Source organism: Lynx canadensis, chromosome A2 (assembly GCF_007474595.2).
Source record: "Lynx canadensis isolate LIC74 chromosome A2, mLynCan4.pri.v2, whole genome shotgun sequence".
Lineage (NCBI taxonomy): Eukaryota > Metazoa > Chordata > Mammalia > Carnivora > Felidae > Lynx > Lynx canadensis.
Window position 1 is genome coordinate 123,982,334 of NC_044304.2, and position 18,885 is coordinate 124,001,218.

The 18,885-nt window shown below is 38.7% G+C and overlaps 1 protein-coding gene across 1 annotated transcript in view; it reads left to right on the top strand.

Moving 5' to 3' along the window:
* Positions 1-18,317, top strand: part of BBS9 (Bardet-Biedl syndrome 9) — a 456,168-nt gene extending 437,851 nt beyond the window's left edge. The window contains exons 22-24 of the mRNA XM_032592426.1: positions 16,598-16,708; positions 16,918-17,455; positions 18,099-18,317. Of these exons, the coding sequence (XP_032448317.1) occupies positions 16,598-16,708; positions 16,918-16,949 (143 nt within the window). The 3' untranslated portion in view covers positions 16,950-17,455; positions 18,099-18,317. The remainder of the gene's footprint in view (positions 1-16,597; positions 16,709-16,917; positions 17,456-18,098) is intronic.
* The last annotated feature ends 568 nt before the right edge of the window (positions 18,318-18,885 follow it).

Consider the following 18,885-nt stretch of genomic DNA (forward strand, 5'->3'; position numbering starts at 1 on the left):
GATTTCCTTTTGTTGTCTGATTGCTGACGCTAGCACTTCCAACACTATGTTAAACAACAGCGGTGAGAGTGGGCATCCCTGTTGTGTTCCTGATCTCAGGGAAAAAGCTCTCAGTTTTTCCCCATTGAGGATGATGTTAGCTGTGGGCTTTTCATAAATGGCTTTTATGATGTTTAAGTATGTTCCTTCTATCCTGTCTCCATTACATTTCTAGGTGGACATTGTTAATACAAAGGAAAATGATCAATGTGTGTGTGTGTGTGTGTGTGTGTGCCACACACACATACAATCTTCTACCTATTCAGACAGATTTTATTTCATATTCTTGGAATATATATTTGGTACATATTTTAGGTATATAATCATATCATTAAGAAATTATGATCATTTAACTTTTTTTCTAAAACATGCTTTTTTTTCCTTTTTTCTTACCTTATTACATTGCCTTGAATTTCTAGAACCATGTTAAATAATGGTGGTGATAGATGGCCAAGATCCTTATCTTTACGTTGACTGTCTTTATCTTGCCTTGAATGTCTTTATCTGCTTTACTCATAAATTTGATGTTGCCTATGAATTTCAGATAGTTGTTCCTAGTTCTCTAGGTGTCTTTAAATCAGAAGTTCATGTTGAATATTATCCTCTGTTGAGATTCCTTTCTGATAAATCGGTTTGAAGAATTACATTAATCAAATAATTTTGTATTCCTGGAATAAACTTTTCTTTGTTATTGCTTTTTGTAAAGTTTATTTATTTATTTTCTGCTGTCAGTGCAGAGCCTGATGTGGAGCTTGATCTGACAAACCATGAAATCATGACCTGAATCGAAATCAAGAGTCAGACGCTCAACTGATTGAGCCACCCAGGCACCCCAGCCCTTTTACTTTTCTTTGGAGCAAGAGATGGGGATAGGTGGGTTTTGAGGATATAAGGTACATGCCATGATCCTATTTTCCCAATCTAAGATTCGTACTCTTCAAACAATAATTCAAGATCCATTGTGTCTTTTCTTTCTGTCAGGGAGAAGCAAGATAATAGAATGGATTAAGACTTGGATTTTGGAGTCAGCATATAACAGATTCTCTCACAATGTGTGTAACTTTGAGCAAGTCAATTTTTAGAGCCTAGGTTCATAACTTGTGAAATGAGACACTAATAACCACTGTTTTAGGTTGCTGAAAATGAGCAAACATGTATAGAAGTAGTACTATAGTTGGGCACAACAGATACTCAAAATGGTACTAACATAATTATTATTCAGCTATCATAAAGAAGCCCCTAATTTTGTCCCTTCATATACCATGGTCTTCTTTTTCATATTCCTGTGCAAAAATTGTACCCAGTTTTTTCTCCTCAGAACCCACAGTTTGGAGTCTTTAGTCATCTGCACTATCTGTACTGCATGTGTCTACCTTGTAACCTTGAACTTCTTTGAAGCCCCCTCAATTTCCGTCTTATGTCTTTCTCTCTGCACCACAATGTGCTTTGCTGGAAAAATGCTCATGGCATGGGAGACCCAGTTTCTACTCCTAACAGCATCATCATTGCCTCATTGTCTGACCTTGGGTCATTCAGTCTTCATAGTATTTATTATAATAACTACCAATTATTGATCATGACTTTGGTGTTTTATATAATAAGGGATTGTACTGTGAGCTGGCCATCCTCGTTCCCTCTGCCCTGTGTACACCCTTTGCTTTCCTCCATCTCTGCCTCCCTTCCTTTCTTCCCCTGTGGCATTCCCTGTGAGCTGCTTCTCCCAGCAAGGTCTTGCTCTGGATCTCCCTTTTTTCAGCCAGAGAGACCTCTCCTCTCCCTGATGTTTTCTTGCCTCACCACCTCTTTCAACCTATCTCCTTTATATTTGACACCATTTAAAAATTGTTTCCATAGTTAGTTGTAGGCAGACACCTTCACATTTCCCCTCTGTTTATAAAGGTGTGGTTTGAAAAAGGGCAGCGTGGGATGCATAGAAGGTAAGAAAGAAGAGTGTTGGGCAGGGCTGCTGTGTTCCATCTTCAAAGGCAGGAGAGCTGGGGTTAGTCCAAGTTGTTTTACAATTGGAAGAGACTCATAGTACCATAGCTTGGACGAAACCTGGCTTTTTATTGCCAAAAAAAGTGTAAAATGGAAATGGAGGTAAATGTGAATAATTCACAGTAATGTTTAAACTTTAAGGATATTTCACCTTCTCTGGAATTAGAGATTTATGCTAGTGAAGAGTTAGGGAGGAATTTGAAATGTTTATGTTACCAGAGTGTAAAAAACATTGTCCAATTATTTATCTAATCTTTCATTGGGCTTGCTTTTAAAAGCACATTTAGATTTGAAGTAGCCTGAGAAAAATAAACTGTTCCAGGCTATAACTTGATGCCCCAGTAGAAATAAGATGGATCCTTTTTCATTTGGTTTGAGAAATTTCTCAAGCAGACAGAAGTCTTTGTACCTTCCTTTACAGTCCTTTCATCCACAAATGACTATTATCAAGTACTAGAATTACAAGTGCCCCAGTGCTTCTTTTTAACTTTAGCTCCCATGCAAATTACTACTGTGATCTCACTTCTTTTCTGGGCTGGACATTTTGTTGTTGCATCTACTTAGTAGGTCTCACAGATTCTCCATGTATTATCATCCAGTAATGTTCACTTCTTAAAGATAAGTATCAACTAACGTAAGGAACTTTTTGAGAATCCACTTCTGTTTCACAGAGCAACGTGGTGTGCTGGAGAGTAGGCATAAGAGTTTCTATACTACATTCTGCTGTAATTACTTTCTAGCCGCCCTGTGGCAAAGGTAAATAATATTATGTAAAAAATCGAATGAATTTTGGTTTCCATCACTTCCTCCTAATCAGGAAAATTAAGTAACTAATTAAAAAACAACAACAACTAATAATGGTGCGTCTGGAATTAGAACTCAGACAGTCTGGCATAATATGTTATACTCTTGAAGTAACTTGAGAATTTTAAGAGCAAGACGTTAGCCAGAGAGACTTCATTTCATATGACATGAGGATATGCTAGAGTGGATAGGTGAAGTTGTTTGGGAAACAAGATAAAATACATGACCCAACTGGGCATTTCCCCACAGTGACTAGCCTGTACATTCATGGGCTGCCACCAGCTGCAATCCTGGAATCATGTGGTAGAACATTCTTCAAAGATAACTTTTTAAGGCACTGTTTCCTATGTGTTTCCTCAAGTTTCATGAATTTCTTTTTGAATCTCTGTCTATATTATAGTGTATATATTCGGTACCTACTCTTTGCATAAGAGAAAAATAATTACCTCCTTCTCCCTATGTGTTTATTTTCCCATGGGAAGCTTATTTGTTTTTACCTTGCAGGCTAGAAAATCATCTAGAAACTGAAATAGAAAGGACTGCATATATGAATGTAATACTTTGCTGTTTTTTTAAGGATCTTAAAATTTCTATATCTTTAGAGATGAGGGATGAACTAAATGACTCTTTGTTAAGCACTATTTCGTAGAGCACTGGTGAGCAGTTGCCACTGAATCCTTCATTAATAATCCCTTCCTTTTCCAGAAGGACTTGCCAACACCTATAAAGTATTCACTAGGAGAATTAAAGTCATATAAAAATAATTGCTGTTTGCTTCCTTCAAGGCATACATTTAAATACGTTGCTTTATTCCTTCGCTCCTTGGCTGCCTCCTATGTTTAGTAACACTAGGTCAGCAGACTTCCTCTTTTAAGGTTCATCTGCTGGCCATTTCAATTTCCCATGAGAAAGCAAACCTACCACTCTTTTACCCTTTTATCTTAATGTTTCATCCATTTATGTCATGTTATCTTGTGGGTTTGCGTTTCTCAGTAATAATGGCACTGCTGGTAAATAGAAAACAATGAATGTGATTATGCACCCCTGATGATAATGACGGTGATGATGATGATGATGATCATGTCATCATGTGAGCCTTTTTTAAAAAATTCCTTGTGATCTCAGAAGAGTAGTTATCTATGACAGTAACTTAATCAGTGATGTTATCTTTTTAAAATTGTTTTAAAATTTTACTTATTCTTTATATTTTATTTCAATTCCAGTGTAGTTAACATACAGTGTTATATTAATTTATTTCATCTTAAAAGGAATGCATGCACTGTTTTCAAGTGAACTATTTTAATGCCATGTTGACAGTTTTGGTATTGGCCACTGGGTCCAGCTGGAAGCATTACACCATTGGTCTGCTTACCCTATCTTCAGTTTTCACTTGAGCGTTTTCTAGATTGTCAAATAAAAATTTGTGCTGTCCTCATGGCTTGCAGTTTCATGTGTAGTGGGCTGTAACTGTAATGACTAATGTGTGTTTGGGGTTAATCATGAAAATAATAGCTAACATTTATTTATTGGGAGCTTACCGTTTGCCAGGCTTTGTGATAACTCTATTACGGACATTAACTAGCTTAATCTTTTTCTCTCATGAGGTAAGTGCTATATTTTCTGCTTTTCTGGGAAAAGGAAACTAAGGCCCAGACATATGTAACTTTGTTCAAGATACACTGGTATTTGCCTTGCCACTCCCCTTTTCAGGATGCCCCTCTCTGCAATCAGTGGGCTAACTTACCATCCTGTGTACATTTCCCTTTACTGCAAGAAATGACATTATTTAACGGACAATTACAGAAATATATCACTAGACAATAAAGTTGCTTTGGAATGAGTCCTGAGGGTTTATTCAGGTTCCTCATTGTATGTGAAGAATATGATGAAACAGGCACTCTCCAGAGCCATTGGGCTCTTTTCTCTTTTCTCTGTTTGTAGCCGGAGTGACCCAACTGAACTCTTCATTTCATAATCACCACCTAGACTCTGTAATTATTAAAAACAACACAATTTGGTCAGGATTATGGCTTTTAATTGGGTTGTGGAAAGAAACTTAAGTTGAAGAAATGTTGCCAGGGTCATTGGGGGAATTAACAGCCACTTGATGCAAGAGGGAAGCTGTGAAGAACACTGGCTCTCTTATTATGTGGTGTCCAGGCAGAGTAAAGTTATGCTCTTACTATTTCATTTCATTTTTTAAAAGAAATTATTATTGCAGAACTATTGGCTTCCTTTCTTTCTCAACTGTGGCTATAATGTTTTATTTGTGCGTGTGTACTTTTGAGAGAGAGTTAGTCTCTGAAGTGGGAGTTAGGAGAGGAAAGTATTTGAAATGGAAATGTCTTAAAATCATGTCTCTTTCCAGTTGTACATTGGATTTCCTTAGGGTTTAGAAACAAAATGGAAATTAAAAACCACAATCACCTTTTTGAACAAGAAAATACTACTGTACTTATCAGTATAGAAAAGATCTAGTTGAAAGACAATAGATCTTGTATTTCATTGCAGAGTGCTCCAGACATTGATCAACTGGCAAGGAAAAACAAATATTAACTTTCTCTTCTTCCCCACCTTCTCACAATGGCTGGGTAATACTTTTGTATTCCTGTTTGGAGGATTTAATAGCCTTGTTAACATGTGGGAAAACATTATGATTGGATACTTTAACAAAATAGTGGGTAGGGTTTTTTCATTTTTTTTTTAAGGTTCATGTTTATGTTCTTACTGGGTGTGTGTCTTTCCAAGTGCTCCAGGTTAAGAACTAAATGTGTTAGAAAAACAGATGTAATGCAAATAAATAGGAAGAGTTCTCATTTCCTTCAGCTCTGAGTTCCTGAGCAGTAATTTTATGGTATCTTCTTTCCATATCAGAAGTTGTGCTGACCCCAGATTCTTTCTCCTGAGTTGTGTCACAACTGATTAATGATCTATAGGGCCAGACAACAATTCACCTACATATGGTAGGGGGTCATAATGCATGTGTGTAGTGTAAAGATCACTCTTGCCAACAATTAATTGGGGAATTCACTTTATGAAACCCTGTTTACAGACTGACATCTGGAGAAATTCTTAACCTGGATCCATTCCAATCTGTAGGATTTATGGACTGTGCTTGGTTTTTTGTAAATAAGACTTTTTCTGCTTGGTACATTCTGTTTACATAGTTATCAATGGATGAAAACAGCTATGGTCCTGTGTTTCTTAATTCTCTGTACCAAGTGGACCTTAATTATAAATGGTGGTCCAGCTAAAAGAATACTTGGACACCTATCATTATTCAAGTTGTGGAAACATCTTAATGCCAGGAGCACCCTGCTCTCTTAAGTCCAGACTCTCTGACTGGAGCCCTTATGCCCCAAGGGACTTAGTATTTAGCCTTTATGGGGATTTTAAAACTTGTTGAGACACATGCTAGACCTCTTAAAATATATTAGACTCCCTTTTATTCACACACTTGGTCTCTGCTGTGAGGTGTGAAATGGAAATATTTTCAAACATAGGTACATGCATAGTCTTGAACACACTTCAAGTTCTCACTGTGTGTGGGGGGATCAAAGCTTATTATTAAATAGCAGAATTGGATTCCCAAACATTCCATAGGTCGTCATGTCAGACACACATTACAATGACCTTCACCTGCCTCTCTTGGGTAGCCATTATTTCTGTTGCTGGTGGATGAGCTACTGCCGACATGGTCATCATGGCATCTGCAAATACTGGGAGAAAAAATATTGTAGAATGGGTGAAACAGATCATAGGAAAACAAATACTGTATGTTGGAACTGGACACCTAGGACTAAATAGAAGGGCATTTTCTTCTTCTGCTTTGCTGAATTTTGAAACTATAAAATTGGACCAGGTTAAGGGTTGGGTGATTCCACATTGCAACAAAGTAAAGGGTAGAGAAGCGCAGAATGGGAGGGTGGAGATGAGAAAGATATGGACTTATGTCCTACAGTTCCTCCTTTATTTGTAGCAGCATCATCATATGATATCAACCTGATTTATCGTGCTCAGCAGTACAGTACATTCTTTCTTTCCAAGATGTATTTTGATGTATGTTAACAATCATATATATATATATATGTGTGTGTGTGTGTGTGTGTGTATATACATATGTGTATATATATATATATATACACATATGAATATATGTGTATATACACATATGAATATGCTTTGTTTTTCTGTAACAAATTTGTTCAGTGAGCACCTTTCTAAACCCAGAATGGCTCTTAAGCACAGAACAGAGTTACACACATACACACACACACACAATTTCCAACCAGCATCGCCTTACCAATTTTGATGTACTCTTAAGGAAAGGTTAAGTCCAAGTATGGGGCAGACCAGACACTTTGATCTGAAGTTCAATTTGGAAGAGGAGAGGTCAGTGGAGGATTGATCAGGGGAAGTGTAGCCCCACTTTTCCATTAGAGCTTTTTGCTTTTTATCTCCACCATAGCCCTTATGTAAGTCCTTAATCTGTGTTTTATCCATGACTCTTCCTAGCTATACACCTCTTGTTTTTCATTACATTTTCTTAACTGCTAATGTATTTTTTATGCTCAAATAGTTGATCATCTACACCTCCAATTAGATACCCCAAATATCTTACATAGGAATGTGTACACAGAATCATAGACTATGTTGGTGATTCATCCTTTCCCGTCCCCTTTCCTTTTCATCCTCTGTCTCCCTGTTTCTTCTACCTGCTGCCTTCCTTCCACTGGCCAAACTCTGCCTAAAAGTTTCTAAATACTCAGCTAAAATCACTACACAAACATACAGTAGGATACTTGGCTTTCTACGCTTACATTGTCCTTGGGTTAGAAAAAAATATATTTAAAAACAGTTAGGGGGTGCCTGGGTAGCTCAGTTGGTTTAGCATCTGACTCTTGATCTCAGCTCAGTTCTTGATCTCAGGGTGGTGAGTTCATGCCCCACAATCGGATCTGTGCTGGGTGTGAAACTTACTTAAAAATAACAAACAGACAAATAAAAATAAAAACAGAAATGAACGCACTAAAGGAGAATTATCAGGAAAACTCCTATACATGTCTATATGCCTGTGTGCTTGTATGTGTTCACACACACACGCGCGCGCCCACACACACACACACACACACACACATGTAAATAGATAAAGAGACGAGGGGGGGATAAGGAATAAAACATTTCCCAATGGCTATATTTGTAGAGAAATTTTAAACTACTCATAGTCTCTTTGGGAAACACCTCATATTTAAAGTAGTGAAATATTCTTTTCAAAGTGCCCATTCCCCACACTTCACATGAATTATAAACCTTTGAAATGAAATCTGAATGTTAGCCTCAAAAAACACTCTATCCACCAACTAAATCTTGATTAAATGAAAAATATCACTTGTGTATATTTGAGGTTTCTGCTGTTTTTAATTCTTAGTAGCAGTTCAGGCCACATAAACAGACAATTCTTTGGCTGGCAAGTCAGAGCAGCGTCTGGGGTCGTTTGTGATTCTCAGTGTCACCTTGTTTGATTTCTCTTTCATATATGAAGAAAAAAGAAGAAAAGATTTTTTTCCTCCCTGAAGGAATGGAACATTCTCACCCATACACCTAATTGACTGCAAAGGTCACTGTAGCAAGAAAATAAATCAGCAAAGTCCTAAAATATACCCAAAGAACAGCTTGCCAACCTGCTGGATTTTCTGTATCATTGAAAGGAAGTACTAGTTAGGACTGCCAACACACAAACAAATCCATTGAGATCTTTCTGGAAAAGGAGGTGTTCTTGAGAAAGCTCTAGTGGTGTAGGAAGCAGGGGAATCAGAACTCGCTCTGGGACATTCGGGGCATGAACTACAATCTCTGAGCCTCTGTTTTGATATCTATTAAATGAAGGCGGTTGAACTGAAAGCTGAAGTTCTTTGATTCCACAAAAGTGGTGCAGAATGTACATCTATGCTAAAAAAAAAAAAATTCATAGAGGGCAGAGGTGATAAAGTGGACTGTGTGCTGAGCACTGTAGTAGGTGTACGTGGTCTCATGTAATCCTCCCGATAGTTCTCGTTAAGACTCTGTTTTTAGACATGGAGCAACTGATATTCTGCCCTGGGTGCTGCAGCCAGATCCAGCCTGGTCCACTACTGTGAACTTCACAGTCTAGGTTAAGCCTCACGGTTGGCCTCTTTCCTCTTCAGTGGCCTCTCCATTCACTGCCTACTCAACTTTCACTTTTGATAGAAGGAAAGATAAACACCTGGAGGCAATTCTAAAATATTGGAAACCTTAAAAATTTATAAAAAGAAACCTCCTATAAAAAATTTTCCCCAGTCTAATCATGAGAAAAACATCAGACAAATGCCAATAGAAGGGCATTCTGTAATGTATTTGACCAATCCTTCTCAAAACTGTCAAGGCCATCAAAAACAAGGGGAAATCTGAGAAACCGTCACAACCAAGAAGAGCCAAAGGAGTCATAACTACTAATGTCATTTGGTGTCCTAGATGGGACCTTGAAACAGAAATAAGATACTAGGTAAAAACTAAGGAAATTTGAATGGACTGTGGACTATGGTCAACAATAATTGGTTCACTGATCATAACAACTGTACAATACTAACGCAAGTTATCACAATAGGGGTAACTGTGCAGAGGATATATGAAAATTTGCCGTACTATCTGCTAAATTTTTCTGAACATCTAAAATAATTCTGAAAAGTAGTCTATTAAAAAAATAATTTATCACTGCTCAAACCAAAAGAACACTGTAGCAATAGGGAAAATAATATGCTTTTTTAAAAGTGTTTACTTATTTTTTTTAAAAAAAGAGAGAGAGATCAGGGGAGGGGCAGAGAGGGAAGGACAGAGGATCCGAAGTGGGCCCTGCAGTGACAACAGCTCAAACTCATGAACCATGAGATCTCACTAACTGTTGAGATCATGACCTGAGCCCAAGTCAGGCACTCAACCCACTGCGCCACTCAGGCGCCCTGGAAAAAATATGCTTTTAAACTACTTCTCTTTCTCCTCCTTTTCATCCTCTTCCTCTTCATCCTCCTCCTCCTTCTTCCAGTTATTATAGTAATACTATAAGGTGATCTACCAGTGTTAAATGCCTCTGGATACTGTATGAAGAGTGGCTTTCTGTGAGCCTTGGATTAGGCCAGGGGTTGGCAAACCATTTATGGTCCATAGACCAAATATGGCCTCCTGCCTATTTTAGTAAATCAAGTTTTATTGGAACACAACCAGGCCTCATTCATGTTTACATATTGTCTTTGGCTGCATTTACACTTCAGTGGCAAAATTGAGTAGTTGTACCAAAGATCAGATGGCCTGCAGACCTTAAAAAATATTTGCTATCTGGCCAACCCCTGGTTTAGGCTATTTGGGTTATAAGGTGGATAGTGAGGCAGGTAAGCTGGGCCACCAGGATTCACCTGGGGGTAAAATAAAATATTCAAACTCAGCTAATCAAATAGAAGGAAATATGTAAGATAGGGCATGAGTAAAATAGAGTAGTCAACTTCAGAGGTGGCCATGTGTTTAAGGTTTCTGCGTACTTTCTTTTTTGCTGCAGAGCTGTGTCTTTGACCCATTCGTGCATCAGCCTGTGTGAACCTGCCCTTTCAGACTCCCACCTTTAGGGACTTTTATCTTGGCCTATTTACTCTTCTTTTAGAGTTCCTAACTTTGATCTGAAAATAAATAGTCAAAACTTAGTTGTGTTTTTCAGTGTGCCAGGCACTTATACGCCCTCATCAATTTCTCTCTAATGAAGTAGGAATGCCATAGTCTCTATTTTATACATAAGGAAACTGAGGCTCATTTAAATGAAATAACTTGCTCCAGAGGGTTGGTTGGCTCATAAATGCTGTGCCACAGTTTGAATTGAGGGCTCAAAACATAACATTAAATCTCGTATACCATGCCAACTTTCAGTGCTAGAGCTGGCTCTCACTAGCTCGTGGCAGCCAATTGTTGAATTTTTAGGAATTCTGTGAGCTCGTTGATAAATTCAGGCATTATTAAAAACTAAATTATGTAAATGTATAATCAAATACATTGTATTAAGAACAAAGGTAATATACCTCAAAACTCTTCACTAATATTTTACTGCAGTTTACTATTATCTGTGCTCTTGAGGTTGGTGTCTACAGAGTCTGTATGGTGAAAGTGCTATCTAATTGTGAGGTCCTGTGCTGCTCTGCCAAGCACCTTACTTGTGATGTCACCTTGCTTACTTGAAATTGGCCGTGATGGGAGTATTGACACCATGGAAATGGGCAGACACTACAGATTGCTTTTCTTTCGTGACAGCTAGCTGGTTACACCTTTGTCAGCCTACCAATGCTTACCTTACATTCTGATTTTGATCTCTATGTGGTATTCTAGATGATAGTCCCATTTGTTTCTTCCTGGCCCCCTATCTTGACCTTTGAACTCTATAAGTTTTATAATTAATGCCACAGTAGCAACCTACAGATAGGGCCCAAGGGTCTTTTTTTTTTATCATTATTTTTATTTGTTTACTTTTCTGACAGCGGGTAGAAATTCCTTAGTGGTGGAGAATTCCCTTGTTGAGAAAATGTATTCCACCTGATAAGGAAGAAGTTCAACCATCTGATAATTTGCTTTTAAATTCAGGAACATGTTGGAGGATAGTTTGGACTCCCTAAAAAAAAAACAACCACCTAGAATTGAATTATCTTTATAAATATAGGGTGAACTCCTATTTGGAATTTTAGGTAAGGTTTTCTACATAAATAATTTTCTGGATACATGGGGATTGCTATATGTGTTAATGTGTTATTAACTTGCAAAAAACTAAATTTTTACATATAGGTGTGGTTAACACAAATGAGCTTGCACATAATTCGCTAACAGTTCAGAGGAATAGGCAGCATGGTAAAAGGCCTCAAAAACATCCTCCTAAACATGTAATCTCCAATTTATAAACCATCTTGTTTCAAATGCTTCTATGCTGATGGTTCATAATTCATCATACATGCTTCATGTTTTAAAATTTTACCTGCAGGAGTAACCTACCACTTACAACATTGCTCTCTTATGAATATGTACTCAGAACTCCAACTCCTGATCCCAGATTCTCTTAATGAAGCTCCTCTTATACAAGAGTACAGAAATAGAAGTAGATTCCCATAGTTGTGACAGCAGTAGGAATTGGGGAACCTGAACACCCTCCACTGGCAGGGAGAAGGGGACTGCCCTGGACACTGTACATTGAGAGAACTGCCCGCCAGATATTTGAGGAAAACAGAGATACATATGTTGTGATAAGCCCCTGGTGCCAAAATGAGTTTTCTGGCTATCTGAACTTTAGATAATTAGGAGTTTGCTGAATTATTATTTCTCTAATTCTGTATATCATATTAATTAAGGTAGATCATAACTTGTGGCCAGAAGACTGGCATCTGCCTGCAGATGTTTTGTTACCTAAAATCTAGAGTAAGTGTTTAGAAACTTGCAGCAACTGACAGAGTACTTTTCAAAGATTGAATCTACTACTAATGGACGAGGGTTGCTTTTTTATTCATTTCGTTTTTCTAGTAATTCCTTTTATTGTTATCACATTTTAGAAAAGTACTTTAGTAGTTTGTTTAGGTTGGAGATTTTAAAAACTGGTCCTTTTGAGAAGCATGGCTGCAATGGAAAGAGCTAGACTACAGCTCATGTAGACTTGCTGTGTGACCTTTGGCAAATGATGTAATCTCTAGGTTTACATTTAATTAATTGAGACTTTCTAGCAGGCCTGACACTTAGTCTTGCAAAGCTAAGTGAGGGATGCAAAAAATGTCAAAAGTTTTATTTTATTTTCTTTCCTAGCAGGAAGGTGGGAAATTTAGTCTCCGTTATTATTGCCCACCCCACCTTCCTTGGCTCCTATCTCCATATGGGACTCAGAAAACGAGGCCGCAGTACTGTCAACAGCCTCATTGCCTAACCCCACAGCAGAGGCCTGGTGCATAAGGGAGTCCTTGCTGAGTTTGGGGCTCCTGATGCCCAGCCCTCCTTGTGTTGATGACTCCATCCCTTGATGCCTTGCTCCCTTGGGGTCGTCCAGCCTGGGTCTCTTTAATCCTCTGAATTACTAGAGAAAATCTTTCCCCAGAGGCACTTTCATATCTTCAGTGAGCTCAGGTCATGGAAGACCAAGGCTAGAAAAGAAGGTATCTTCAGTGGACTTTTGATTTGGCCCCAGTGCAAATTTCTGAAGCAGGGAAGCACAAAATGGCCTGCGGAAACTTTGTGGAAAGAGGAACAGGGGAGGGAAAGCTGAGGAAAAAACACAAATTAATATCAATACATTTATAATTATAAAATGGGGCCAATAAACCCTTCTTGATAGGGTTGTCTGAGGATTGTGTGAGCTAATGCATTGAAAATTCATAGCCAATTGCCCAGCACACACTAGGTCCATAGGACTATGATTTCCAGATCAGGAGATCCCCGGCTCTCACTTGCTTTTGCCTGTTGGCTCTTATGTGTTGCACACACCATGTGTGTTTGGATGATTTCATCCAGCTGTGGTTTTTCTTTCCCTTATCCTTTGATGGGACAGGCTCTAAGCCAAGGGCACTTCATCTAGTGTCTGTGGAAACCAGGCTCCACTTCCACGGATAGGCTTCAGAGGGTCTCTGTTAGTCTGGAAGTTTTATACTTTATTTCTGTTATTTTACTGCTTACTCTTAAGTTTTTAACAAACAAATATTTTTTTTTCCTAATGAAAATCTCATCAGATATATTCATCTGTCCTTCTTAGCAGATTCAAATTCGGTAACTGCGAGGTGAGGCCTAAGATTCTGCATTTCTAAAAGGCTCCTTGGTGATATCCAGTGCTGTGGGTCCAATGATCTCACTTAAATTAGCAAGGCCAAAGTAGGCTTCTGACTTTCCGGATGTGCCTTTCATTGCCTATGAGCTCCCCCAAACTTTGCCATTTTCTATTTTTCTGGGATATCTAGTCATCAGAAGCAGCCACCCTATTCTGGCATGCTTATAATTATAAATATTTCCACTCCACAGCTATTTGATCTGTCATTCTTGACCTCTACATGCACTTCATTCTAGTTAGCCATGGATGAAAACTTACATAATTACGTAACAGGGTTATTCCCATCCTGTTTATCTCCAGTCACAGAGCCCCTATTTCTTTCACATAGATGGGCATTCTAACCTCAAAATTCTATGTTGAAGGCCAGCTTTTTAGAACTACTTCCACTATCAATGATTTTTACAATAAATCATAGCCCGAGGCAAGGATTAAAATGATGGTTTATTTGGCAAACTGAGGGATGAGGAAAAAGGCAAGGGGATCAAGGAAATATGTGATGTAAAACAAAGGGAAGAGACCCAGCAGGTACATCTACCCTGCACAGGGAGGCACTTTTCTAGGTGTTGACAAAAGTGAAATAATAGTTCAGAGCCTACCCCGGAGAAGCAGGAGGGGAATTTTCTTCCCTCTTTTTCCCTTCTCCCGTTTGCCATTGGTCAAAATTCCAGATCCCATACCTTATTGTTTCTTCCAAGCTGGGAGGGCAGAAACTCTGGGCATATGGTTGGTCAGTATGGCTGCATGGAGGCATCTCCAAAAAGGGGGGATGGGATTCCCAGGGCAAGTGACTAATCAGCCCTGCAGTGGGATTTGGGAGGTCTTTATCGTCTGTGTTGTCTCAATATTGAGTCAGCTAGAATAAAAGGTGGACACTAATTAATCAGTGGAGCCCTACCTCTCTCCACAAACATGGCAGATACCACTAACTGATCACTGCACTCTTCCCATCTGTTAGCTGGGTACACTTCTTGCCCATGCCTGAAGTTTCCTTGTGTGTGAGGATAGCTACATGAGTAGAACATTCCTGGCCTCACCCTACTTCCTCCCTCCCACTGCCCCAGAGATGCCTTAACCTGATTTTTGACTTTACAATGAGAAACCAAACCATTCTTGGTCCTTTTTTCTTAAGATCAGGTTCTGTTCTGCAGGGAGCACATCCCTTCTTTCTGTTCTTCCCTATCATTAGTCTTAGAGAAGTATTTCTCCCTCATCCTAACATACCCTTTTTTCCCCTCAATTGGATGAGGGGCCAAGAGGAGAAGAAGGATGGTATTTCTTGGTCTTCTTCAAGGTCCCAGCAGCTTGGGGCCTGCCCTGGCCTCACAATACTCTAAACAGCACTCCTGGCAGCCACACTCAGTGGATTGCCATGTGGGACAAAGCCTCACTGACACCTGCAGCCACAGTATCTCTTTGGCTAATGCCGCAACTGAGAGCCATAAAGTAAGTGGTTAGATAACATGGGCTTTAGGAGTCATCAACTTGGGTGTGAGTTCGGTCTTACTCCTTAGGAGCTGTATGACCTTGGCAAGTTACTGCATCTCGTGAGATCTCAGTTTTCTTATGTGTAAGATGAGAATAATAGTATCTATTTCATAGTTTCTAGGAACTAAATGAGATAATATGGACAGAGTTTCTAGCACTTAGAAAGTACTTAATAATGATAGTTATTGTTACCATGATCTACAGACTTTGGAAAGAGATTAAAAATAAGTCTGGTCCTCCTTCTGGATGGGGCCCATGCCATTTTCAGATATAGCCGGGCAAGTTCCATTGCACTGATGAAGAATTCTAACATTTCCTGCTGGGGAACCTCTGAGGTTACCTCTGATTCTTATTTTATGAATGTGGAGATGCTTTTCTTTCAAGTTTCCCTGGCATTGGTTCTTTTCAGAGTTGATGCAGAGAGATGAATTGTAAGGTGTGTTCTCCTTCAGACTTGGAGAACTTCATGCCACTTCCTCTTCATTTGAAGGATGTGGTTTGCAAATCAGTGCTGAGATACCCTCTTTTTCCTCATAAACCCCCTCCTACATAAAGCCAAACTTGAGTACAGAGGCTTTGGACTCTGTGTGAGAAGCCTCAGAAAAGGAAAAAAAAATTCACACTTCATTAACAAGAAGAATGGCTTTGGAAAAAAATATGTATAGTATACAGCATGTCAGTACCTTTCCAGGAAATGATGGCAAATTAGTCAAATCAGTTGCAGATATAGTCAAGAAATTCTCATATGAGTTTCCCCTACAAGATTTTGGTGAATAAAATCAAACGACTTATACCCAATATTTCAGAAGTGCAGTGGTGCTGGCTCATCCTCAAGTCACTGTGGAATTGCCTTGGAATTGAAAGCTTCCACAGTGCAGCTTATGGCTTTGCTGCTGAATTATGAAGTGTTTGTGTCTGTGCTGTGAAGTGCTGGGATGCAGGGATAGACTCAAATTCCAGAGAAATACCACCACAATCACCGTCTCAGAATACCAGCACCCTTCCTCTTTGCTCAAGAAAGGTTTTATTCCCTCGTGGTCAATGTGCTTTGTTTTTTATAGTTTCTGATGCTGTGGTATTAAAGAGAATTCCTGCTGGGGCGCCATTATATTATGATATCACATATGCAATAGGTTTTGTCCTTTCTGACTTAAAAAAAAATAAATTTAAAGGCAGCACCATTGCTGCTGTTGCTAAGTGATATTGGCATAATATGTCTTTGGGGGCAATAACTCATTCCTTGTATTTTCACCAAAAAGAGAGACATTTAAGATTATTCTGTTTGGTCTGCTCCTGAAGATTATTGTCACATCATTTGTTATCTTTATGATTGGCACGTTTTTAAGCTGCGGCAAGCTGTGGTTGCCGTGTGGAGAGGCAGATTTTCCTGCATATTGCTTAAAATACTGTCTGTATTTTTCCAAGTAGGTGGCTGTACTACCATCCCAGAATCAGACTTAGAAGAAAGATCAATAGAGCAAGACTCCACTGAACTGTTTACCAACCACAAGCACCTCATTGTAGAGACGCCCTTGCCTGGTAAGAAAATGGGTGGTCTTCACCAATGATATGTCAGGGACAGTGGCACTCTGGTCAGTTCTTGTCATACCAGAGAGCATTTTGCAAAGCTGCTTGTTTTCCAACTTCATCCTTTGCCTCAGCACTGGTGCAGCTGAATTTGATCATTTGTATACTCCTTTCAATATTCAAACCTTTTCTCTCTCTCTTGCCCTCTTTCTTTTTTCCAGAAGTTTCACCCCTCCAAGGAGTCTCGGAATAGTTCAAGTAGAGTTGTTCTGGTTGAGGGGAAGATGGCTTTCCCAAGGCTGATCCTGTGTGGACCTCAGGCCAAGCACAATGTAGGGCTGGCCCGGTGCTTCATCCATCTCACCTGCTTGGAGATGATATGTAGACTGGGGATTGGGATTTTTTCTTATTGTGCTAGGAGGATTGTAATACCCAGGGCAAGTCAGTTGAAACCTAGGTGGGACAAATATTGCTGCTTTTTGGTCATCTGTATGCTTGCAGGCCATCGGATATAGTGAGAGGACATCTTTTGGGGACAGACTTTATAATGCAGAGGCCTAGATCCAAAGTAATTTGATACCCCATTCTTTTCACAGAATTCTTATATAGTAAATGTATCAAATTTAATAAAGCATCTCATTGTCCAACAATATCTTGGATTTGATTTATAACTAGAGGGTTATATAGATGGTTTCTCCACGTTATTTCTTCAAAGGAAAGAAACGGAAAGGAACTGAAAACTTTGCTACTCCACGCCCGGTAAGACTCAAATATGATTGTTTTATATATAAAGTAAACTACAGAATTTTTATATGATTTATTTATTATGCTAAAAATGGAAGAAAGTAAGTTTTTAGAATTGTATGAAAATTTTCAAATATTTTATAGGAATGCAGTACATTAACATCCTCTTTTCATTACCCCATGGTGGCACCTTTTAGAAATTCAGGTTATAGTGGTGCCTGAGTGCCTCAGTTGGTTGAGAGGCCGACTTCAGCTCAGGTCATAATCTCATGATTTGTGAGTTGGAGCCCCGTGTTGGGCTCTGTGCTGTCAGCTGGGAGCCTGGAGCCTGCTTCAGGTTCTGTGTCTCCCTCTCTGCCCTTCCCCTACTTGCCCTCTGTCTCTCTCTCTCAAAAAAAAAAAAAAAATTTAAAAAAAAATTAAAAAATTCAGGTTGTAAAAAAATTCACTCATTACAGTATGCAGAAATGAGATTTTGCCAATTTCCAGTTAAAAATTACAGTTGCAAGACTGATTTATGTAAACCAAAATATGTGCCAGTTTTGGAATGCCTCTCTGTCAGTATAAAGGGGGAATACAGTTCATGGTTTTTCTATAAGTGAAATGTCAAAAAATTGAAGAGGATGTATTATTTATTATTTCTAGCATTCTTTTTTAGGAGATGCAGCAGAAGATAAATATTATTAATTGTCATGCATGGAAGGGACAACTTTTAACCTTGGATGAGAATAACCATTAGGTTAATGTCACCCAGCCTGTGGGGACCAGTAGAAGATGTCATGGCTCCGCATGTGACTATACTTACAAAACGCTACACTTCTGGTCATCTTTAACAGCTTCATTCAAGAAAGGTTACAAGACAAGTATATTACTTCTTAAATGTGTTTCTGTGTTATGTCTCTCTCTTTTTCTCTCTCTTTTTTCTTTTCTTTTGTATGTTTGTTTTCTGTGGTTGTTTTTGTGCTATGCATATGTGCTAGTGCTAATCTCTGTTCTATTTTTTTTTTTTTTGAGAGTCATACCTTGTTTGTACGTGTCCTTCTGCCTTCAACTCTTTTTCTTTTTCTTTTGTGTTTCTACATTCATGTGCCGTTGATCAGTTTTTCTCTCCTTCACTACTCCCCCAATTCTTTCCTTTCGCCTTTTGATTCTTTCCCTTTATTTCCTGTGATACAAAACCGAAGCATATTGTTTCAATTAAAGGGTTACTTTAAACATATATGAATGTAGTGCTTTCTCTCTCTCTCAAATCCCTCCTCCATTGATTTCCTTCTGTATATGCCCTCCATTATTGTTCCATCCTGTGGGAGAGTGACTACCAGTCCAAATTCAAAAGGCTTCCTATCTCCGGTTTGGGAGTTTAAGGTGACTTTTGTGTTACAATTACATGTCATACTGAGAATTTTTCTGTTAAGAAGTATATTTGTAAAATGTTTCCTGGAAAT